The sequence below is a fragment of the Hyla sarda genome, chromosome 6 (assembly GCF_029499605.1).
Source record: "Hyla sarda isolate aHylSar1 chromosome 6, aHylSar1.hap1, whole genome shotgun sequence".
Classification (NCBI taxonomy): Eukaryota; Metazoa; Chordata; class Amphibia; order Anura; family Hylidae; genus Hyla; species Hyla sarda.
In genome coordinates, this window is record NC_079194.1 from 146,416,750 (window position 1) to 146,443,080 (window position 26,331).

Here is a 26,331-nt window from a genome sequence, read left to right on the forward strand (position 1 = left end):
AGGATACAGTCTGCTGCCACACGGCACTCTCTGAACCTACCCACTGTACGTTCACTGCTTTCTAGAATAAAGTTCTTCTAGCAAGTTATTCCATCGGGTGAGTGCATTCTTCTTTCTTCATGTATTGCCACTGTATGTGGGGGTGCTTTTAACCAGAATGGAGCATCTGTGTAGTCTTACCCTAAGTGCATAGTTTCCCAACCAGGGTGCCTTCAGCTGTTGTAAAACTACACCTCCCAGCATGCCTGGATATCCAAAGGCTGTCCGGGCATGCTAGAAGTTGTAATTAACAACAGCTGAAGGCACCCTGGTTAGGAACAAGGCCAGAATGTAACGCTGAAGAACGGTAAGAGATAATGCTGAGAAGGAATGGTATAATGGAAGGTAACACAATTGTGAGTTCAATAAAATGGTTAAAGGGGATGTCCAGGAATATAAAAGGGGGCTGAGTTCTTCAAAACAAAAACAAAACAAAAACACCACTCCTGTCCTTAGGTGGTGTGTGGTATTACAACTTGGCTCCATTTACTTCAATGGAACTGAGCTGTTATACCACACACAACTTGAGGACAGAAATTGCCCCCACCATGTATCTCTATAAGAGAGACAGAGATACTGTAAGGGTGCGTTCACACGCTATTACTAGCAGTGGGTTTCACGCTGCGGGAAACCTGCTGCGAGTTACACTACCATTGATTTGAATGGGTCCACAGACAGTCCGCAATAGTGTCAGATTTGTGGACTGTCCGCGGACCCATTTAAATCAATGGTAGCGTAACTCGCAGCGGTTTCCCGCAGCGGGAAACTCGCTGCTAGCTACAAGCGTGTGAACGCACCCTTACACTGTATTTCCAGCTCTCCCATAGTGATACATGGAAGGGGTGTGTCGACCTCTTCTTCATGCAGGAGTCAACATGTTCCGTTCCTGTGGAGAGCCGGGGTTCTGTTCAGGAGCCCTGCGATCAGACACTTATCGCCTATCCTCCAAAGGATAGGGAATAAGTTGGACAATACCACTGTACTCCTTTAACACAATATGGGGTTAGTGGCCCCATGAGCTTCGGTTGTGTAATTCCACTTGGATTAACAGAATGTAATCCTTTTGTTGAACAGTGCCTTCTGAATCTCCACTCCCTTCTCCATCTACCAACACTGGCAGTGAAGATTATAAGCTGAACACTGGCAGCACCATGCCCGTTCTGCACCGCACCGTCATTGCCAAAAAAGAGATCTTATAGGATGTGGAACAGAGATCTTCACAGAGGATAAGGCATTTATTGAATTTGCTTTTTATGGGTTGGATGATGGGAGTCATGTCCACCAGCCGTATTCTATTTTGCCACCTTAAGAGGCTGCAGTCTGGTGCTGAATCCTGTAAATTTTAACTGAATATATGAGAATACACTTTGATCCTACTGAAAAATGAAGGCAAGATGAATGTGGAGCCTGTACAGATGGGATGCGTAAAAATGGTGAATTTTACTACTTGCCATCAGTCGCTGTATTCTCGTACAAAGACCAGACCTGACCTAAGAAAATAAAGAGTTCTCCAAAATGTGCCAAGGAAATTGTTTAAGAAGAGCAACGCAGAAACAAGTTCAGTATCTGCAGGACTTGTTCTATGAATAATTCAGCTGCTTATTTGATTTGTCTATAACTTTCTATTGCGACACAACATGAACTGCACAAATGGACATGTCTCTCTAAGCACTTAATACCCCACACCTCCTATAAGTCCATAGGGAAAGGGGACGTTCTTTTGTAGAAATGAGCAGATGTAAATGTTAAGAAATCTTCCCTTTACATTAAACCTTCTCATTGAATGCTGAACGGTCTCCTCTGTATCAGGACAAGTTAATTGTGAAAAGAAGAAGGCTGGAACAGGAAACATCACAAATGTAATGTAATTGAATGATATGAATAATAACTGTGGTAACTTACATGGTAGAGAGGGAGTGCTGGTCAAATATATCTATTAGAATTGTACACAAATAACTACTATAACACTGTCTACCCCCCTCCCCCTTTGTACAAGAATTAAAAGGGGTACTCCACCCATAGACATCTTATCCCCTATCCAATGGATAGGGGATAAGATGTCTGATCGCAGGAGTCCCACCACTGGGAACCCCCGCAATCTCTCCTGCAGCACCCTGTGTCATCTGATGCACGGAGCGAAGTTCAATACTGCTCCCTATGTACAATAGATCTAATATAATACTGCCCTCTAGGTACAAGAATATAACAACTAATATTACTCCATACATACAAAATAAATACCACAATACTGCTCCCTATGTTTAAGAATATACAGTAAAATCTCACCTGTTTGAGAAGACAATCCCCCTATCCAGAACAGCTTTTATGTGACAGATATTCAGTCCACCATACGTTATGCATTTGTGACCAATTTTGGGTGGTCTTCTCACAGAGGTTTCACTGTAAAGTACTATAATCCTGACCCATATATATACAGTGGGGCAAAAAAATATTTAGTCAGCCACCAATTGTGCAAGCTCTCCCACTTAAAAAGATGAGGGGCCTGTAATTTAAAGAATGTATTTGCAAATTATGGTGGAAAATAAGTATTTGGTCAATAACAAAAGTTAATCTCAATACTTTGTTATATATTCTTTGTTGGCAATAACAGAAGTGAAACGTTTTCTGTAAGTCTTCACAAGGTTTTCACACACTGTTGTTGGTATTTTGGCCCATTCCTCCTTGCAGATCTCCTCTAGAGCAGTGATGTTTTGGGGCTGGCACTGGGCAACATGGACTTTCAACTTCCTCCAAAGGTTTTCTATGGTGTTGAGATCTGGAGACTGGCTAGGACAGTCCAGGACCTTGAAATACTTCTTATGAAGCCACTCCGTTGCCCGGGCAGTGTGTTTGGGATCATTATCATGCTGAAAGACCTAGCCAAGTTTCATCTTCAATGCCCATGTTTCATCTTCAATGCCCTTGCTAATGGAAGGAGGTTTTCACTCAAAATCTCACGATACATGGCCCCATTCATTCTTTCCTTTACACAGATCAGTTGTCCTGGTCCCTTTGCAGTAAAACAGCCCCAAAACATGATGTTTCCACCCCCATGCTTCACAGTAGGTAAGGTGTTCTTTGGATGCAACTCAGCATTCCTTTTTCCTCCAAACACGACAAGTTGAGTTTTTACCAAAAAGTTCTACTTTGGTTTCATCTGACCATGACATTCTCTCAATCCTGGATCATCCAAATGCTCTCTCGCAAAGTTCAGATGGGCCCGGACATGTACTGGCTTAAGCAGGGGGACACGTCTGACACTGCATGATTTGAGTCCCCGGCGGCATAGTGTGTTACTGATGGTAGCCTTTGTTACTTTGGTCCCAGCTCTCTGTAGGTCATTCACTAGGTCCACCCGTGTGGTTCTGGTATTTTTGCTCACTGTTCTTGTGATCATTTTGACACCACGGGGTGAGACATTGCGTGGAGCCCCAGATCGAGGGAGATTATAAGTGGTCTTGTATGGCTTCCATTTTCTAATAATTGCTCTCACAGTTGATTTCTTCACACCAAGCTGCTTGCCTATTGCAGATTCAGTCTTCCGAGCCTGGTCCAGGTCTACAATTTTGTTTCTGGTGTCCTATGACAGCTCTTTGGTCTTGGCCATAGTGCAGTTTGGAGTGTGACTGTTTGAGGTTGCGGACAAGTGTCTTTTATACTGATAACAAGTTCAAACAGGTGCCATTAATACAGGTAACCAGTGGAGGACAGAGGAGACTCTTAAAGGGGTACTCCAGCCCTAAGACATCTTATCCCCTATCCAAAGGATAGGGGATAAGATGTCTGATTGTGGGGGTCTCTCTCATTCCGCACCCACCATTGTGAGCTATCCGCAGCGCTGGAGGCTCAGAGTGTGAAGCGTTGCAATCACGACTCTGCCCCCATAGACTTGCATTGAGAGGGTGGGGCGTGATGTCACACAGGGGCGGAGTTGGGATATCACAATACTCCAGCCCCGTGGTCATAACGCTTCACACTCTGAGCCTCTGGCTCTGCGGAGAGCTCACAAAGGTGGGTCCGGAATGAGAGATTGACGGAGTCCCCAGCGGCTGGACCCCCCGCGATCAGACATCTTATCCCCTATCCTTTGGATAGGGGATAAGATGTCTTAGGGCCTGAGTACCCCTTTAAAGAAGGAGAGCCTGAAATCTTGCTTGCTTGTATGTGACCAAATACTTATTTTCCCACCATATTTTGCAAATAAATTCTTTAAAAATCAGACAATGTGATTTTATGGATTTTTTTCTCATTATGTCTCTCATAGTTGAGGTATACCTATGATGAAAATTACAGGCCTCTCACATCTTTTTAAGTGGGAGAACGTGCACAATTGATGGCTGACTAAATACTTTTTTGTCCCACTGTACAAGGAAACAAATACCATAATACTGCCCCCCTATGTACTAGAATATAACTACAATAATACTTCACCCTATATACGAGAATACAATTGCTACATTACTGCCCCATAAGTACAAGTATATCACTACTACTGTACAAGAATGAACCACTCCTGCCGCCCCCATTACAAGAATATAACTACTATAATACTGCCACCTATTGTGATGGACAGGCTGACTGAGCAGATAATAATAGTATCTGTTCTGTGCAGATTACTTCCATCATCACTGGGGTGTGGATATTTCCTGTTTTATGGTCTCTCCTATAATGTAGATAATAATCGGTTAATATTAATATATGACTGCACATAATTGCAGGTTATAAGTATACAGGACGTTCTATGACCTCGTATTATGGATATTCCTTTTAGGAGTCCATAATGCAGTTCAATCAGCCCCATTCTGATTCTTGTATAGAAGTGGTCTCCAAAGTGTGGCCCTCCAGATGTTGCAAAACGACAACTCCCAGCAAGCCCAGACAGCCGTTGGCTGTCTGGGCCTGCTGGGAGTTGTCGTTTTGCAACATCTGGAGGGACGCACTTTGGAGACCACTGCGCTATAGGGAAGCTGTGGACAGTTCCCCCACTTGCACTGCTATTTGTCTTGGCACTTATGTCACTATACCTACCCTGACTCGAACTCTAAGCTAAAGCCATGAATGGGGTTGGGGATGGGTCCAACAGGGATATAGCTGCAGCCAGTCTTGGAATTCTCCCTGCCGTATACCCCAAACGTGATGTGAATGCATAGGATAATGTATGTTATATGATAAAATATATAATCAGTACTAGAAATTATTTGGGTGTATTGGCCAAAGGAGCTCACAGCACTGAACCTGTCCCCAAAACAGGAAGGAAATTGGGACACTGACTGACCTTAAAAAAAAACCTAAAACAAAACAACACCGTATTGTACATACCCTTACACACCATCTGTTACCATTTTGGGAAAAGGATGCAAAGAGACAAAGAGAACTCCCAACACAGAAATATCAAGTCACAATGGAGGACTGTTAGATACACCCTGCAGCAGATTGTATCTCACACTCACCCTTGGCCGTATTGTTGGCTGCAGCTCAGGCTCTGGTCTCTTCTCATTAGGGTGCATTCATTCACATCACGATTTTGCTATACGGTTGCAGTATATACGTTTTTAATTTGAAAATGGTATGCAACCGTATAGAAAAACATATATATTGACCTACCATACTAAAACTTACACAACTAGATGTATCCGGTTGTGTAAGTTTTTTTTTTCTGTGCACAAAACTGTAGTCCACCATGGTTTTTAGAGATGAGCGAACTTACAGTAAATTCGATTCGTCACAAACTTCTCGGCTCGGCAGTTGATGACTTATCCTGCATAAATGAGTTCAGCTTTCAGGTGCTCCGGTGGGCTGGAAAAGGTGGATACAGTCCTAGGAGACTCTTTCCTAGGAATGTATCCACCTTTTCCAGCCCACCGGAGCACCTGAAAGCTGAACTCATTTATGCAGGGAAAGTCATCAACTGCCGAGCCGAGAAGTTCGTAACGAATCGAATTTACTGTAAGTTCGCTCATCTCTAATGGTTTTGTGCACAGTTCTGTACTTTTTTTATTTTTTTTTTACATTTTACTCAGCAGCCACTTGGGTCTACTACTACTCCCATAATGGAAAATACTTTTTCCATTATAGAAGTAGTAGTTCTCACGGCTGCAGGAGCCTGCGGATGGTTGGGGAGACTATGTTAGCGCTTGCACTACTACTCCAATCATGTAACAGAGTCTGTTCCATTTTGGGGGTAGTACAGGGGCTGCGGGATTGATCGCATCAGGTCTCAATTCTTAGACCCGATGCTATCATGTCATTAAGCACCTGCACCGCTCCCCAGTGAGATATATATATATATATATATATATATATATATATATATATATATATATAGATCTATCTATCCATCTATCCATCTATCCATCTATCTATCTATCTATCTATCTATCTATCTATATATATATATATATATCTCTATCTCTACACTTCATATTCAAATAGCCCGCCGGAAGCCCTGAATGCTCTCGGCATGGTTTTTCGAATTATGCTGTGTGGCTCAGAATTTTTCATAGAGCCAGCTGGGCCGGCAGTAGCTGTCCCTCCTACTACTGCTCCCATCATGGACAGTGTCTGTTCTAGTCCTCACCACTGATGATTTACCTGGAATGAGACCTAAGGTTAAAGGGATACTCTGGTGGAAAACAAAAGTTTTCAAATTAACTGGTGCCAGAAAGCTAAACAGATTTGTAAATTACTCCTATATAAAAATCTTAATCCTTCCAGTACTTATCAGCTGCTGTTTGCTACAGAGGAAGTTGTGTACTTCTTTCCAGTCTGACCACATTGCTCTCTGCTGACACCTCTGTCAGTGTCTGGAACTGTCCAGAGCAGGAGAGGTTTGCTAATTGGATTTGCTTCTACTCTGGACAGTTCCTGACAGATAGAGAGGTGTCAGCAGAGAGCACTGTGGTCAGACAGGAAAGAACAACATAACTTCCTCTGTAGTATACAGCAGCTGATAAGTAGTGGAAGAATTAAGATTTTTAAATAGAAGCAATTTACAAATCTGTTTAGCTTTCTGGCACCAACTGATTTGAAGACATTTTCTTCCCACCAGAGTACCCGTCTAAGACAAATGGGAAAACTTACATCCAGAACGGTAAAATATTAAGAAATTAAAGTCTATCAGAATGTGTCATTCTACAATATTTCAGCAATATGCAAGCATTTTCCACCAGTTTTCAGGTCTTACAAAAACACTATACGTCACAGCACCCTGGGACACATCCATGAGGCATAGGTTGTCTGCGGCACCAGGAGCTTAAACACACAACCTAAATCTGTCTTCTGTCACGTAAACCTGTGGAGGACAAGGACAAGTAAACCTTTCCTGTTGTCAAATCTCTTAATCCCCGTCAGTCAGGTAGCCATGGAGAAGCCTCTGTAATCCAGCTACATATCCCAGCATGCTTATACACTGCCAGCAATAGTAGAAGTTTGTTAGAAAGAGGATGGGAATTGTAGTCTGGAAAGCAGATTCTTGGGAGGACACTGGACTTTTCGATTTTCTGTGCGAGTGTGAGCTCTTGTGCCTGTTGCTCCCTGATTGAAAAATGTACAAAATAAAATAAACCCTCTGTAGCTATAAAGGAGTACTCCATTCCCTTGCTATCGGAGCTCTGCTCCCCAGCGTCCGGAAGTTATTGTTCCGAACGATGTGTGTGCGGGCTTCCGTGTTCAGAGCCCCCTCAACGAAAGTCTATGGGAAGGGGGCGCGACGGCCGTGACGTCATGAGGGGTGGCCCTGAACACGGAAGCCCGCACACACACATCGTTCGGAACAATAACTTCCGGACGCTGGGGAGCGGAGCTCTGAAAGCAAGGGAACGGAGTACTCCTTTAACTCCACCGATTCATAACCTTCATGTAAATGTTTCATCAGTATAAGATAATAGTAATAAAAAGGTTCTGCAACTTTCTAATACACATTAGGGGAGATCTACAAAGATAAAAGCATTAGGATTGTGGATACTTTTGTATAAAAAAAAATGGTGTACATACCAGATTTATGTGTCTCATACAAGCTTTGTGGCAGATTTCTCATTGCTTTCCTTCCATTTTTTTGGGCTGTAATTTGGGGCAAAAGTTTTGTGCAAAAAAATTGTGCAATTTCAAAATAGACTTTCTGCAAAACTGACTGTGAAATACATAAAATTATTGACATTGCAATGGAAGATATTTACTAGAGATGAGCGAACTTACAGTAAATTTGATTCGTCACGTACTTCTCGGCTCGGCGGTTGCTCACTTTTTCTGCATAAATTAGTTCAGCTTTCCGGTGCTCCGGTGGGCTGGAAAAGGTGGATACAGTCCTAGGAAACTCTTTCCTAGGAATGTATCCACCTTTTCCAGCCCACCGGAGCACCGGAAAGCTGAACTAATTTATGCAGGAAAAGTCATCAACTGCCGAGCTGAGAAGTTCGTGACGAATCGAATTTACTGTAAGTTCGCTCATCTCTAATATTTACCATGTGCGCCTTTTTGAGAAAGGCTGGAAAAAAAAAAGTGTGTAAATATTCCAAAAAAAAAGCACAAACGCCTTGCCATAGAAAATTTACAACCTACAGCAATATTTTAAATTTGCCTAAATATGTATCAAAGGCTGTGCGCACTTTTTTCATAAATTTGGTGCAAGTAAGCCAAAAACACTGCAAAAAAAAAAAAAAAAAGGCAGGCGGAACGACTGCACAAAGCCTCAACGATAAATCTTCCCCTTTGTGCCTCATTAGAGACTTTTGATATGCTCCACTGTGATAACCTTGGTGTATCTTCTGCCTGTCTAGTCTTGTTTTATGCTATGTAGGTTTGAGACCATATTCAATCTAGAGCCTAAAAAAGGAGCACACATCTCTCTCCTGACCTGACAGTGCTTACCTGCATTAAAGGACGTCACAGCCCCGCCCCGTGTGACATCACACTCCGCCCCCTCAATGCAAGCCCATGGGATGGGGCGTGACAGCTCCGGCCCCCCGTGATCGCCAGTAATCAGACCCGGAGCAAACATGCTCCGGGGACTGATTATAACTAATCATATCGTGGGACCCCCACGATCAGGCATCTTATAAGATGTCTTATATAAGATGTCTTAGTGCCGGGGTACCCCTTTAATACACTATAACAAACCCTCAGCTGGGAGAAGTATTATGCTTAGACAATTTTTTTGCAACTGTGTATAAGAGAGACCATTTCTACTTACTAAGAGAAGCTGAGATTTTTAAACAAAGATTGTTGCAGAATGTCTTATTACACCATGATGAAAACCAGGAGACTTATACGAGGCTAGGTTTCCACTTTTATTTTGTAACCTGAAAAAACACCAGAAAAATTGCCACTGATTTTCCCTGCGTTTTTAGAACCAAATTTTTTAAATTAATTTTCAAATCAGGAACAAATTTATGTAAGCGGACAGGGACTTAAAAATTTTGCCGGCAACATTAAAAATGTAGGGGCCATGTAATTGTAAAAAATATATATTTTTTAAATTCATTTTGTGAAACTTTTTATTAATGTATTTTAATAGGTTTTATTTTTACTACTTTCTAACTTTATTCTCTCTAGTTTCAACATTATTTTGGTACTACTACTACTCCCAGCATGGAACAGACTGGCACCATCCGGCCAATCACTGCTCTGAGTGGCAAATATGAATCAGTGATATGAATTTCTATTCACATCACTGGCCGACCGGGAGTTCATAGCTGAGATGCGAGCTCTACAGAGGGCCGCGCTCCACATTTCAGGAATATAAAAGGATTGCAACGGGTGTCAGGAGTGACACCCGGGGCGATTTGTCCTTAGTGCAGGTACTACAGCTCCAAGCATGGAACAGTCTGTTCCATGCTGGTAGTAGTAGCACCAAAATAATGTCCAAAATAGAGAGAATAAAGTTTAAAAGTACTGAAAATAAAACACACTTTATTAAGCGCATTATTAAAATACATTAATAAAAAGTTTCACAAAATTCAAAAAATATACTGTATTATTTTTACAATTACATGGCCCCTTTATCCATTTTTTTTATATTTCCGGCTACAGTTTTATGCCCTGCCCGCTCACATAAACTGGCCCGATTGAAAATGAATAAAAATTTTGTCCTAAAAAATATATAAATTTCATTCTCTAGAATTTTTTCCATTCCACTGTATCTTTTTTTTTTTTTTTTAATGGTACCCCACAATATTTCAAAAAAAGAAGGCTAACTCCATCTCTTTTTTGGATCACTAAAGAAAAAATAGAAATAAAGAATAAAAACCACCTGCAAAAACGCCAATGTTAAAACCCACATGGCTTTTTTTTACTCCCATAAACTTCTATAGGAGAAAAAACACCAAGATTTTCCCGAATAAACGTCAAAGTCTCAACATGAGGTCGTTTGTCCAAAACTTCCAGGGAGCCCAAAATTGCAAAACATAAAAATAAAAAAAATCAAAAAAATAAAACGGCAAAAAGATTAATAAAATGCCAAACTGATAAACGCCAAGTGGATATGGCATTTTGCAGTTCCCTATTGACCTGCAGCTAACATCTGTACGCAGCGTTTCTTCACAGAAAAAACACCATGTGGCAGAATGCGAGTTTTTATTGACGTTTTTGCAAAAAAAGTGGAAACCTAGCCTAAGGGTGCGTTCACACGCTATTACTAGTAGCAGGTTTCACGCTGAAGGAAACCTGCTGAGAGTTACACTGCAATTGATTTGAATGGGTCCACAGACAGTGCGCAATAGTGTCAGATTTGCGGACAGTCCCCAGACTCATTTAAATCAATGGTAGCGTAACTCGCAGCAGGAAACTCGCTGCTGGCAATAGTGTGTGAACGCACCCTAAAAGTATTCCTGCATATAAAAACTGGACTGGGCACATAATAGACTAGACAAGGTCGTCTGTGACTACTACAAGGTGGGAAGCCAATAAATGTGAGGCCCCTGTTGCAGAATAATACGAGCCAGCATCAAACAACAGGACCCCCATACCAATCATTAATACAAGGACCCCTCACATATCCCTGACCAGCAAAGTAGATGGGAATTTTAAAACCTCACCTACACATGACAGAAATTTTCCTGACCGACATTTATCTGTGGTGCAGATTTTAATGCAGATTTAGTATTCTCATTGTCACCCACCCACCCACCAGAATAACGTCTACATCCTTATGCATGACAGATGGAGTGACAGCAATCTACAGAGAGGAAACGAGTTCAATACTTTATTTCACAAATCAGTGCATAAGAGAACTCCCATCATCCACAGCTTCATACCTGATACATCAGAGAAATCAGACAACGGCGATTCCAGGATGGATAGAGCACGAGATGAATGATTTACAATGAGGAGGAGGACAATGAAAGGAAACAGTGACAAATTCTAGGCCAAGGACAATATATTTTGCTCATGCTGGGAATTAGTGTCTTATATATGAATGTTGTCCATGAAAGCAGGAGAAACGGCAGCAGCTCCACAGAAAGCCGCACGTCCTCGCCAGCGTCTGAGAGGCAGCTTAGACCTTAGGATACCAGGCAGCACAATACAATTAATAGTCACATCCTATTGCTCCACTTCTAGATAGCAGAGAATTGAATGGCATCATACATTTTACTCTAGTCACATCCACAGCTGCTTTCAGCTCTGCTTCTTTCTTGTTGGCTCTCAGGCGGTAGGGCTTAAAGTGTACCTGTCGTCAACAAAAACTTTTTATATACTTTAGATATTAACATTATATGTATATTTGTAATATACATTGGTTAAAAAATTTGTATATTTTTGCGTGAAAAAATGCTATCCCTGCAGCTATTGCCTGTGTGTCTCTATGAGGTGTCCAAAAACAGGAAGTGAGGGCGGGACAAGCAGGGCTCTGTGCAGGCTCCTGGCTTGTCAAACAACCTGCTGTGTGAGACGGGGGCATGTCATAGAGCCTCAGTGTACAGAGCCCTGCTTGTCCTCAGTGTACAGAGCCCTGCTTGTCCTCAGTGTACAGAGCCCTGCTTGTCCTGTCCTCACTTCCTGTATTTGGACTCCTCATAGAGACACACAGGCAATAGCTGCAGGGACAAAAATATACATATTTTTTAACCAACGTATATTACAATATATAGTATTATCTACATTATATAAAAAGTTTTTGTTGATGACAGGTACACTTTAATGTCTCAGTCACCCTCTGCTTGATCAGTGTTGCCATAGAGCAGTGGTGTGCAAACTGTGGCCCTCCAGATGTTGCAAAACTACAACTCCCAGCATGCCCGGACGGCCAACGGCTGTCCGGGCATGCTGGGAGTTGTAGTTTTGCAACATTTGGAGGGCCACAGTTTGGATATCACTGGCATAGAGCATACTCTGTACAGTATTGTGCTAGCTACTGTAAACCTAGCCACTACATTATGAGAGTTTTAGTGTTCTGTTATAGTGCAATGCATTACCTGTGATGTTTCAGTGGTAGTGTCAAGCTAGCTGAAATAGGATTGCAGCTCCAAAATTGACAGGTAGAGATGAGTGAAGTTACAGTAATTCAATTAATCACAAACTTCTCGGCTCGGCAGTTGCTGACTTTAGCCTGCATAAATTAGTTCAGCTTTAAGGTGCTCCGGTGGACTGGAAAAGGGGCAGTCATAGGAGAGTCTCCCAGAACGGTACCCACCATTTCCAGCCCACCGAAGCACCTGAAAGCTGAACTAATTTATGCAGGCTAAAGTTAGCAACTGCTGAGCCGAGAAGTTCGTGATGAATCGAATCACTGTAAATTCGCTCATCTCTAGTGACAGGAGCAAAAGCATTATTTAAGGACATAAGGACATGATATAAAAGAACTGTGACTGCAAAAAATAATAATACATGATCTATCAAAATGCAGCTCTGAACGTGACTGGACTATAAGAAAAATCACTGCAGTGATCTATATATGGCTGAAGAATAATACATTGTGGATGCCGCTCCGAGGGTGACCGGACTATAAAGACATTTTGCACGCCCACAAGAAAATACCTAACGCTCAAGACACAGTACATGATGGAAAATATATCTGTGCACCAAATAGCAGTTAGTGGATTCGGAGGGGTTTCGGAGACTTGGGAGCTAGAAAGATATATATGGAAATGCCAGCGGTGGCTCCACAGACATGGGTTATGAATTTGATGGCGACAATTTTATTTTTTTCCCTGAAGAGGCCATGGGTCCCCATTATGATTTGGTCTATACATTTTCCATCATATATGGCATCTTGCGAGCCCATTCTCTTGTTTATGCAATCCTTTGGTAAATGTAGACTTAAAAGGGTACTCCGGTGGAAAACTTTTTTCAAGATTTGTAAATTACTTCTATTAAAAAATCTTAATCCTTCCAGTACTTATTAGCTGCTGAATACTACAGAGGAAATTATTTTCTTTTTGGAACACAGAGCTCTCTGCTGACATCTCTGTCCATTTTAAGAACTGACCAAAGCAGCATATGTTTGCTATGGGGATTTTCTCCTACTCTGGACAGTTCTTAAAATGAACAGAGATGTCAGCAGAGAGCACTGTGGGCATGATGTCAGCAGACAGCTCTGTGTTCCAAAAAGAAAATAATTTCCTCTGTAGTATTCAGCAGCTAATAAGTACTGGAAGGATTAAGATTTTTTTTTTATAGAAGTAATTTACAAATCTGTTCTGATAAATAAAAAAATTTCCACAGGAGTACCCCTTTAATGCCTTAACCATTATTTGGTCTATTTGTTCTATTAGTCTCATATAACAGAATGACTGCAGTTCTGGATGTGACTTAAGTCTAAGACATGATCTAGCAGAAACATTATTTAGCTCTGTGGATGTGACTGGTGTTCCATAGAATCAGTACAAGATAAACATTTACAAACATACGGAATAATACATGTAGATTTAAGCAGTAAAATGACATTTGAGGTGGAGCTGAGAGTTGTCTGAATGACAAGACAATAGCTGGACTCCACATAATTTACTGCTAGGAGCCAATATTTTCTGTATTCTAGGTCAATAAGATAAATATGGCAACTGCAATTCTAAAAGCAGGTAAGGGAAAGGTTGAAGAAGGGACGGAGAGGTAAATGGAGATGATAGCAGCGAGGAATGGATGATGCAGAAAGTAGGACCGAGCTGAGATTAATGCAGTGCGATGCCCAGAACCAACAGCTCCATGCACACAAGTATGGCAGGACCAGCATGCTGACACCTCGAAGTCCAACTGGCTCAGGATGTAGATAAGACCGGGGAAACCTCTGGTCTCGTTCCTTTATCCAGCAATAACATCTTTAAAACAAATCTCATTCCAATAAAAAAATCTTTAGACATGAGCTAAAAAAGAAACAATCAGGACCCTGTAGCGAATAAAAGACCCCTTCAGATCCTGCGTCTTCCTTGCCACTGTACACGCAACATGCAAGACGCCACTTATCTCTCTAAAGTGTCTTCACTCCATTAAAAAAAATGTAAAAGTCTATTGTAAGTTCCGTTTGTGTCTTTTTGGTCATTGGATCTTCCTTTTCAGCGAGATCTGAACTTGTGCAGACAATTCCGACACCATCTGATACATACATTATAAAGGAATTTAGATCATTCTGGTAAAAAGAGGAGAACTTCAGACTGAAAATTCCGTGCCTCCTTTCCGCGCTCTCAGGAAACGTCTTATTTGGAGGCCAGCAAAAGGATTAATCCACAGGAATGATGGCTGCCCTCCGAAGACAGACTTCATCCCGTCCCAGCGCATTCTCCGCTCCCAAGTGGGCTTCTCGCTCTTTAGTCGCTCAATTTCCTTCCAGTAAAAAGAAAAAACAGCACATTCAGTGATGTGGAATTACTGTATCATTTAAAGGGGTACTTCCAAAGGATAGGGGATAAGATGTCAGATCGCCGGGGTCCCGCTGCTGGGGACCCCCGGGATCTCGGCTGCAGCACACCGCTATCATTACTGCACAGAGCAGACTCGCTCTGTGCGTAATGATGGGCAATACAGGGGCCGGAGCATCGTTACGTCACAGCTCCGCCCCCTCCTGACATAACGCCCCCCCCCTCAATACAAGTCTATGGGAGGGGGCGTGGTGGCCATCACGCCCCCTCCCATAGACTTGCATTAAGGGGGCGGGTCGTGATATCATGGGGCGGAGCTGTGACTTAACGATGCTCCGGCCCCTGTATCGCTGGTCATTATGCACGGAGAGAGTCTGCTCTGTGCAGTAATGATAGCGGGGTGCCGCAGCCGAGATCCCGGGGGTCCCCAGCAGCGGGACCCCGGCGATCTGACCTCGATAGATAAGATATCTAGGGGTGGATTACCCCTTTAATATCGTTTAATCTCTTCCGTACACTTGGTGACACAGAGAAGTGTAGTGTAACGAGTTACTGTAAAGTTGTGATTTAGGACTCCAAGAAAGCTGGTTTACAACCACTGCTGAGAGTTATAAGGGTGTCTTCATTGATTGTCTCCAAATTCCCAAATTATACATAGATACATTCCCTGAACATATATCAATATATTCAGTTTAGTGTGGTCGATCCTGCTGTCAGTTTCCCTTTAAGTTTGACTTAGCTAACTAACAAGTAACATTTAGTCTATTTCCTTTACCTAAAGATTTGTGCATCTTTATTATAACTGACTGTTGTTATCCCTATATTTTATTCTATTTTTGTTTATCTTTGCTACTATACTTTTCCATTTTGGTTTCATTATTGTCTTACATGTTATTGTCATGTATACAATGCTTTTACTGAAAACACTGTTTGTTTGGGATTAATAAAATACAATCAAGAGAGATACTAAAGTAGCTACAGGGGTGCGGTTAAAATTTGACACTTCCTGATACATGAGGATGACAAGTTTAGAGAGGAGTGTTAATACATTGTAGGCAGCAGCTGAGTCTTGGAAAGAATGTATCAGAGGTTGCAGCTCCCGGTGAGGACTGACTACTTAATGTGGGCAGTCGCTGTGCTCTTTTTAATAAAACTAGATCCTTCTACATAAAGGTTACAGAAGAGACTACTTACCGTTTCATCATTGCATATTGAGTGAATTTGGGTGCCGAACATTACAGCGGTGAATGTAAGAAAGAGGAGACCTTCCAGGCACAGGAAGATCATGAGAATGACCGTGACCGGAGGGGAGAAAGAACTGCAATCTGCAAAACAAGATATCAACACAGAATTATATACAGTACTGACTGGAGATCATACAGAGGCAGAGATGTAAGGGGAAGGGGCGCATCACCCCAATATACATCAGGGGATCTGGGGGAGCAGTATAACAAAACACCAAGTTATATGAAAAGCTTGGCATGTGAATGATAAATCATTGTCAGTTCTTTATTATTGTAATATGAATAATTCTGCAGCTTTCTAACAGGCTCATTTATGGTCGAATCTATGTCGCAGAGATTTTGACGTGTGTGGGACAAATTAATCAAATGTTGTCACACAACCAAATCCCCACAGCATGGTGCCAGTTTAGATGTTTTTCTAGGGCTGGTTGCAGTTAGTCTAAGTTAGCCTGTAAAAGGTCATATGCGACAAATTTAAGACTTTTTCCCAAAAGTCGCACTTGATAAATCACAAACCATTTCAAAAACTCTTCCAAACTGAAAAGTCACACAGAAACATGCTGCAGCAATTTATGCGACAAATTGAGACTTTTATTTTATCTAATTTATTACGATCTACACCTGGTTTTGGCTTCAAAACTGCACTGTGTAAGAGCACCCTAAGGCTATGTTCACACGGTGGAAATTCTGCTAATATGCTCAAATTCCATTCTGCAAAGCTTCCTGTGAAATTTTTGCAGTTTTACGGAATTTGAGCAGGAAATTACGTGTGCTCAAAACACAGAATTCTGCCAAAATTCAAAGCCCCATTGAGTTCAATGGGATTCCACCCGAAATTCTACAAAACTTAAAGATTGGTCTCATATTTTTGCAGAATCCGGAAAGCAGAATTTGCATGTGAATGGGACAGCGGAATCCCTTTTCAATTCAACATGCAATAACTTTTGTAGAATTTTCTGGCGGAATTCTGCACGGAAATTCCGCCGTGTGAACATAGAAGTTTCAGAAGTCTTAGCAACAGGCTGGTAGGCTTGTGACAATCTATTAATCAAGAAAAGTGCTATTAAGTTTAGTATTTTCTAGGGATCGACCGATATCGTTTTTTTAGGGCCGATACCGATAATCGGTGCAGGTTAGGGCCGATAGCCGATAACTTATACCGATATTCCGGTATAAGTTATTGGCTATTTAACCCCCTGCGACACACCTGCAGATCATTGATTTAAAGCGGGCGCTTTAAATCAATGATCTGCAGTGGCTTTTGCGGGGCCATAGGCCGCCGCCGCCACCCGCTTCTCTCCCCCTACCTGTCAGGGTGGTCCGGGCCATCCATCCATCGTTCCTGTAGTGTCCGGGGGCGTTCCGGGCTGTCCTTCTCCGGCGGTCATCTTTTCCACTCCGGGCAGGCTCCGGCCTAGTACGCTGCATAGACGCTGCTGCGCAGTGACGCCCGTGCGCAGCGACGCACCTGACGTCACGGCGTAGTGACGTCTATGCAGTGTACTAGGCCGGAGCCTGCCCGGAGTGGAGAAGATGACCGCCGGAGAAGAAGGACAGCCCGGACCGGTTCACTCTTCACCAGGAACGCCCCCGGACACTACAGGAAGGAAGGATGGATGGCCCGGACCACCCCCATTACGGGTAAGTTTAATTTTTTTATTGACTCTGAGGGTGGGGAAGGGGCCCGACCGGTATAGCGGTATGGGCAAAAATCCATTCCGGTATACCACCCAGCATCACGGTGGGGGGGTGCGACGCGGTGCGGTGGGTCGGGGGTGCGGCGGGTCGGTGGCGGTGTGGTGGGGGCGGGGCATTATCGGCAAGATAATTGCCGATACCGATAATGCCCAAAATCGTGATTTTCGGCCGATAATATCGGCCATACCGATAAGCGGTCGATCCCTAGTATTTTCCCATAGTCTTCTCTTCTCCGATGACTGGTTATGACTATAGTCTTTTCTGCATCCAGAAGTGCAACTATTCATACTCTCGGTAAGCTACACAGTTTTCTTTTTTGATTAAGTTACCTAATTTTTTATGTGGATGGAATTATATCATGTAGATGGTAAAGTAAGTTTATAAGCCACTCCTCCTTCTACTGCAGATGAATGGGACGTGTCTTACGGGGATCAATGCAGTCACATATTGCATAGTCTATGGGATCTTTCTCTGCTCCACCACATGATATAATAATTCCCACAAGGAAACTTAATTTAAGCCTTCCTGATTATTATATTAGAACTGTATCTTAATACCAGAGATAGTGGTGGTTAGAACTGGGCAGGTTTACTAACATTTTATATATCTAGAGATTAGATGCCTATTCGATATCATGTGATGTTAGGTTCTCAGAGTAATACCGATATGATATCTCAACTAACCAACTTCTGTGATGTTGATGTTACTAACTAAACTTATTAATGTCTAATTCATTTTTTATATTATGTATATCAAGTGTGTTTACATTATTCTTATTTTAATCTTTTATAACCAATAAACCTGTGTATAATTTTTATAATAACTCTTATTATTTTATTATATTGCAAAAGTTACTTTTACCACTACTTCCTAGAACTATCTGGGAAAATATAGTCAGGCCCAGATATGGTAAATTGCATTGTTTGTACATTTTTGGCAATTCATAATGGTCATAATATTTTTTAATACTGTTGTTGACCATAAATAATTCATAATCTAGTTATGATATTATTTTATCTTCTGACAAAATGGAGACCTTAGGGAGATGATTTCTCCTACATATTAGGCCCTAATGTCAAAGGTATTCCCCGACAGTGCTACACACCAGCAATAAATCTAGGCCACAGACTGGTAGAAGGTTGCAGAACTTTTCATTGAATCTAAAGCTAGACAATGGCCCTTTTTCCTCCTTACCTTTTAAAAATCATAACCCTTTCAATTTTGCACTTAAAATTCCATATTATGGCTTATTTTTTGCAACACCAGTTCTACTTTGCAGTGACTTAGCAATGACTTAGTCATTTTAGCAAAAAAAATCTACGGCGAAAAACGGAAATTTTTTTATTATTGGTTTCAACACAGTGCATTTTTTCGGTAAAAATGACACCTTATCTTTATTCTGTAGATCCATATGGTTAAAATGATACCCAACTGATATAGGTTTGATTTGGTCTTCACTCTAGAAAAAAAATCATCACTACATGCACGAAAATGAATACATTTAAAATTGTCATCTTCTGACCCCTATAACTTTTTTCTTTTTCCGCGTAAGGGCCGGCATGAGGGCTCCTTTTTTGCGAAGTGATCTGCAGTTTTTAGGGGTACCATTTTTGTTTTGATTGGACTTTATGATCGCTTTTTATTCATTTTTTGTACTATAAAAAGTGACCAAAAATACGGTATTTTGGAGTTTGGAATTTTTTTGTGTGTACGCTATTGGCCGTGCTGTTTAATTAACAATATATTTTTATAGTTCTGACATTTCTGCAAGCGGCGATACCACATATGTTTATTTTTATCATTATTTATTTATTTTTTTTTAAATGGGAAAAGGGTGGTGATTCTTACTTTCAATTTCCTTCCAGTAAAAAGAAAAAACAGCACATTCAGTGATGTGGAATTACTGTATCATTTAAAGGGGTACTTCCAAAGGATAGGGGATAAGATGTCAGATCGCCGGGGTCCCGCTGCTGGGGACCCCCGGGATCTCGGCTGCAGGGAAGGGGTTAATTCATCATTAGTAACTTTTTCCCCTCCTATGTTATAGCCCCCTCTAGGGGCTTTAACATGCATTAGATTGATTCCTAACACTGATCATCGGCATAGAACTACATGCGGATTATTCGTGTAACCGGGGCTTGAATTCTCCCGCCTGGATGCAATTTTTTCAACTTTAGACGCGGCGATCAATTTTGATCGCTGCGTCTAATAGGGTTAATAGCACAACGATTGGTGCCGCACGCTATTAGCCCAGGGTACCGGTTTTCATTAGCCGCCGGGACCGACCTGCTTTGACGCAGGGTCACGGCGTGACCCCGCGTTATAGACCGGGACCGGGTGTATAGGTACGCCCTGGGTCCTTAAGAGGTTAATGAATTTTTTTTTTTTTTTACTCTCTTGTGCTTAGTGGAGAACAAATATGCTTAGACTGTTGCCTACCAGCTAAAGGATGACAAAGATGTGAAGGGAATAGATGAACTGGAAAAATAATCGCTTGTTAATGGCTTATTGTTACAGGGGGAAATATGGAAGGTTTTTATTGGATACTAAATGGTGAACAGCAGCTTACCTGTCCACTGTCCCCGGACACAGGTGAAGAGCTGGAGGCCACACAGAATGAGGGCATGGAGCGAGATCAGAGCGATGTACATCTAGGGGAATACCAGTGCAAATCATCATCTGGGTCATACATACAACATATAACTGCTCACAGCGTTACCATCCCCTATGCTCCATGTACCAGCCTTAAGGGAAACTGACAGATGGATCAAGTGAGTGCAGTCTTTCTCTTGATTGACAGACGGCCTGAATAAACAGGTGGTTAGTGTGGATAATTCAGAGTAAAATGATGTATTCCTTACCCCAATCTGTTTAGCTATTCCCGAAATATAGCACAATGTTGCAATATGAACTGGTTGCGGGTTTGAAGACTGCATGCACCTCTGCTACCACCCCCTGGGTTCTGTTCAAGCCGCCCTGCTTATAAAGGAGAAGGCTATGAATACAGATAAATAGGGCGGTGCAAACGGGACCCAGGGGCAGCATCAGAGGTGCAGATCTGCAAACCTGCCTCCAGTGCCGTGGAGTTAATTTGTATATTGCAGGATTGTGCTATATCTCGGGAGTGGCTGAACAGATAAGGGGTAAGGAATACATTTTTTCACTCAGGATCACCCACACTTAACACCTCTATATTCGGGTAAGTGGGGCTGATCCATCTGTCAGTTTCCCTTTTTATGCATGGACTACCCATTATTTACAAAGAACTGGGACCCATTTTATCCTGTACATTCTGTCCCAAGGAGCTCACTATGTAATTTTTCTATCACACACACACAATATATTACCCCCTACGATCCCTGACCCCAGGAGCTCACAATCTCATCTCCCTATGACACAAAAAGAGCCAGATAACTTATTAGTCTGTATGGGAGTACACACACTCCACGCACATGTGGCTCCTGGTTGGTTTTGATCTCATCACCCACAGATGCTCATCTTGGACTCACTGTGAAGAGCACAAAGAATCGCTGGTTCTTCTCTCCCACGCAGTTATTGACCCATGGGCAGTGGTGATCCATCTTCCGGATACATCTCTTACAAATACTGACAGGACACAAAAGCCCAGTGTTAACAAGGAAAGTTAAAACAGGGTCCAATCTAGTCATCCAGCAACTCCCCAATAATCTATGTACAACATTAAAGTAAGTACAATGGTGACACAATGCAGCCTTTACATGCCTTCTCGGATACTGGGGGACTACTACTACCCCCAGGAGAGGAATTCACAACACAAACCTTATTCCTGAGCAATCAGTAGTCACGCTACAACACTGAGTACTCCCATGAATTCCTCATATAACATACTTTACTGATCCTAACTTGTATCACGTACACTCCAGTCACATCTAGAGCTGCAGTCACATGTGGTCATGCGGATTTCAAGTTAACCCTCAGTTCACTGCTCCTCTGAGCTTGTTCAGGTACTGTTCAGCTTACGATATAGTGTATTCTTCAGGAAAGGCCATCATTATTAGATGTGTACGAGTTAGACTCCCAGCATTCCTGCTGATCAGCTGTTTGAAGAGGATGTGGAGCTTGTGCTGGAGATACAACTCTTTAATTTTTCCATAGACTACAGACTGGCTTGTACTACGAGTTATGGCTGCGCACAATATTGTAGTGTTGACCCACTGCAGCCCTGCTGCCTCTTCAACAGCTGATCGGTTCAAGTAGTTGGCCCCCTGTCATTCTAATACTAAATGTCTGTCCCAAGAATAGGTCATGTATTTTTAAAGGCTAAACCACTTTTAAACCACATCTGAACAGAGATAGAGATTTTCAATAAGCTAACAGTCACGATTAGAGATGAGCGAACTTACAGTGATTCAATTTGTCACAAACTTCTCGGCTCGGCAGTTGCTGACTTTAGCCTGCATAAGTGCAGCTTTCAGGTGCTCCGGTGGGCTGGAGACTCTTTCCTAGGACTGTATCCACATTTTCCAGCCCACTGGAGCGCCTGAAAGCTGAACTAATTTATGCAGGAAAAGTCAGCAAACGCCGAGCCGAGAAGTTTGTGACAAATCGAATTAGTGTAACTTCGCTCATCTCTAGTCACGATCTAATAAGGAGTTGTATTTTTTACCTCTGTCAATGCCCCCCCACCCCTAGGTAACTACCCCCAAAGGTACTTGTTATCAAGCTTATCACTATCACTCTCTAGACATTGTTTACAAATTCCCATTAGTAATCAATTAAGTTGTAATGCAGCTTTGGATGTGACTAGAGTACAAGAGTATGTCATTCAAGTTGGTATTTCCTATGTTACCTGCAGTGGTGAGCGCGTTCTGGTTTGATGCTGCAACACTTCGGACACTTGTAAATTACCTCGCCGGGCTTCAGCTGTAAACTCTCCATGTATTCCTTTGTGGCATTTCCTTTGGGCACAGCTCCCTAACATAATCCAGAAAAAAATAAAAAAAATAAACACATAAGGGTCTGATCAGACACTTAACATATCAAATGCCCACCAGTGGGCAGAAGCTAAATAAAACTAAAAAAGGCAACAACCAAGGCACAATATTTTGTGTTTTTTTTCATCATCATAACAGCAGCTGTCTGCACAGCAGAACACAGCCAGTGATGAGGGTACAGCTGCAAGGTGTAAGGGTTTGTACCGCTTGTACGCTCCATTACAACACCTCAGCTGATACTAACTAGCAGCTCCTTGTTTCCCTGACTAATCAGTCAGTCTCTTCCCTGCTGGGCCCTGGCCATTTTTAACTGCTACAGTTCAGTCTGCCTCTCTACTTGCATGGTCTCTCATCTCCAAGATCTGAGGATGTGGAATCACTGTGGGTAGAATTACAAAAGGAGGGAAATACTGAAAAAATTATATTTGGTGTAATCTACAGACCCCCTAATATCATTGAAGAGATAGAAGGTCGGCTGCATAAACAAATAGAGTGGGCCGCCAAGGCAGGTACAGTGGTAATAATGGGCGATTTTAACTATCCAGATATAGATTGGGGTCCGGGGTTGGCTAAAACTACAAAGGGCCGACAATTCCTTAATTTATTGCAGGATAATTTTATGGGCCAGTTTGTGGAGGACCCAACAAGAAGTGGTGACTTGTTGGATCTGATCATTTCCAACAACGCAGAGCTGGTTGGTAATGTAACTGTGCGGGAAAACCTTGGTAATAGCGACCACAATATAGTTACTTTTGACTTAAGATGTAGAAAACAAAGACAGGCGGGGAAAGCAAAAACATATAACTTTAAAAAGGCAAATTTCCCTGGGCTGAGGGCTGCACTACAGGACATAGACTGGGGGGAGGTGTTCTCAAATACTGATACAGAAGGTAAATGGGACATCTTTAAATCAACTCTAAATAACTATACAGCTAAATATATACCAAAGGGGAACAAATATAAACGATTAAAACTAAATCCTACATGGCTGACAAATGATGTTAAAAGAGCAATAAACAACAAAAAAATTGCTTTAAAAAAATACAAATCTGATGGGTCAGCTATAACAGTACAAGGAGCTTAATAAAATCTGTAAAAATGTAATAAAAACAGCAAAAATTCAAAATGAGAGACAGGTGGACAAAGAAAGCAAAACTAATCCTAAATATTTTTTTACATATATAAATACAAAAAAAACAAGGACAGAGCATGTAGGACCCCTTAATAATGATAATGGGGAGGTTGTCACGGGCGATCAAGAGAAGGCGGAGCTACTGAATGGGTTCTTTAGTTCTGTATACACTATGGAAAAAGGAGCTGACATTGGCCAGGTCAGTGCTGGTAACACATCATGTAATGTACTCAACTGGCTTAATGTAGAGATGGTACAAGGTAAGTTAAGTGATATAAATGTAAGCAAATCTCCAGGACCAGATGGATTGCACCCAAGAGTTCTTAGAGAACTAAATTCAGTAATATCATCAACAAGATGACTTGGATAGACTAAGTGTCTGGGCATCCACTTGGCAAATGAGGTTCAATGTGGATAAATGTAAAGTTATGCATCTGGGTACTAATAACATGCATGCGTCATGTCTTAGGGGGGGGGATTAAACTGGCAGAGTCACTGGTAGAGAAGGATCTGGGTGTACTTGTAGATCACAGACTACAGAATAGCATGCAATGTCAGGCTGCTGCTTCCAAAGCCGGCAGGATATTGTCATGTATAAAAAGAGGCATGGACTCGAGGGACAGGGACATAATACTCCCCCTTTATAAAGCATTGGTACGGACTCACCTGGAATATGCTGTTCAGTTTTGGGCACCAGTCCATAAAAGGGACACTGTGGAGCTGGAAAGGGTGCAGAGACGTGCGACTAAACTAATATGGAGCATGGATCATCTTAGCTATGAGGAACGATTAAAGGAGTTACAATTGTTTAGTCTTGAGAAGAGACATTTAAGGGGGGATATGATAAATGTATATAAGTATATTAATGGGCAATACAAAAAATATGGAGAAAAACTGTTCCAGGTTAAACCCCCCCAAAGGACGAGGGGGCACTCCCTCCTTCTGGAGAAGAAAAGGTTTAGTCTCAAGGGGCGAGACGCCTTCTTTACCATAAGACCTGTGAACTTAAGGAACAGTCTACCTCAGGAACTGGTCACAGCAGGAAAAATTTACAGCTTTAAAACAGGGTTGGATACATTTCTGGAACAAAATAACATTAATGCTTATGAAGAAATATAAAATCCCATCCCTTCCCCAATATCGCGCCACACCCCTACCCTTCAATTCCCTGGTTGAACTTGATGGACGCATGTCTTTTTTTTCAACCGTACTAACTATGTAACTATGTAAGAGCATTCATATTGTTACGGTTTGTGATTCTGTGTATGACCCTGGCATGGATGACATCCACTCTGGGTCCTGATCCTGACTTTGGCTACAAACCCCTGGCTGTGTGTTTGACAAAGTTCCTGAATTCCGATATTGTTTGTTATTTTGTATATTATATTATTTTAAGATAGTGTGATTTGTACTGCACTATTGTCTTCATCTGGTTTAGCGATTCCTGACAAGAGGAAGCCATGTTACCTCATTCCCTATCCTATAATTATCGATGGGTGGAATCAAATCAGGAGGATGAATCAGATTTTTACTTGTAAACCAAACATGTAAACCAGATTATCCATGCCAGTCAGCCATCAACACAGCATAGTGATCAGGAAAATGTATCATAGCCTTTTTTATTTTTTTAACTATCTTCTAATATTTTTTTAATAACCTTTTTATGGGGTTGAAATCTTGTCTTGGATGTTTTTGACAACATTTATACTTTACAGTAAGTTCCAAGGACAAAGGCAACAATAGACAATAGCTGTTCCATTCACAAGAATGGGAAACATTACGGTGCATACTCCTGAACCTTAAAAAGGTCATGTCAAAGAAGGGGCGGGGACTGAGTGGTCAACTTCATTTATTGGTCTTCTCACTATAATGCTGTACAGATCCCTTTCCAGCAGCTTCCATATCAAAGACAGAACAGGAAGTTTTAGCTTAGTTTTATGCTTCGTGGTGAAAACGAAAATGGCAATATTTCAGGATAAAAAAAACAATATAGATATTAAAATGGATAAAATTAGAAGAAACCTCACAAAAAATTCTTAAACACTATGATAATAAAAAACAATATAGACCATTTTCTGATGAGGATATATTCCCTTTAAATATGTAACACTGGGTATCTCGGTAATGTGACCAGCTGATTCATCCCTAATTCCACAGAAAACTGCAAAGCCACCTACAGCTCATACCATGACATCAGAGAACAAGATAAATATGATGGCAAGAGTTAAACAGCACCAAGCACCCAACCAGTCAACGACTACATGTAACTGTACAGCAAACAATCACTGTCGCAAAGGCAACAACTACAGCTCAATCTGGGTCTAGTTGTCAAACACAACATAGGCTAATAAAAGGTCTCCGACAGCTTGAAAGCAGGTAATAAAAAAAAGTTTAACAGATAAATACACTGCTCAAAACAATAAGGGGGACACTAAGATTACACATCCTAGATCTGAATGAAT

The 26,331-nt window shown here is 41.7% G+C and overlaps 2 protein-coding genes across 4 annotated transcripts in view; one reads left to right on the forward strand and one right to left on the reverse strand.

The window, feature by feature from the left end:
• LOC130276306 (hepatocyte nuclear factor 4-beta-like) overlaps nt 1-1,823 on the forward strand; it is a 79,895-nt gene extending 78,072 nt beyond the window's left edge. For both annotated transcript variants that reach the window (XM_056525487.1, XM_056525488.1), the window contains one exon: nt 1,114-1,823. In XM_056525487.1, the coding sequence (XP_056381462.1) occupies nt 1,114-1,238 (125 nt within the window). In that variant the 3' untranslated portion in view covers nt 1,239-1,823. The remainder of the gene's footprint in view (nt 1-1,113) is intronic.
• Nucleotides 1,824-12,964: 11,141 nt separating this feature from the next.
• The window catches only part of ZDHHC7 (zinc finger DHHC-type palmitoyltransferase 7), a 28,629-nt gene continuing 15,262 nt past the window's right edge, over nt 12,965-26,331 (reverse strand). For both annotated transcript variants that reach the window (XM_056525491.1, XM_056525489.1), the window contains exons 4-8: nt 22,593-22,717; nt 21,274-21,370; nt 20,334-20,415; nt 16,017-16,147; nt 12,965-14,787 (exon numbers count right to left, since the gene is read on the reverse strand). In XM_056525491.1, the coding sequence (XP_056381466.1) occupies nt 14,614-14,787; nt 16,017-16,147; nt 20,334-20,415; nt 21,274-21,370; nt 22,593-22,717 (609 nt within the window). In that variant the 3' untranslated portion in view covers nt 12,965-14,613. The remainder of the gene's footprint in view (nt 14,788-16,016; nt 16,148-20,333; nt 20,416-21,273; nt 21,371-22,592; nt 22,718-26,331) is intronic.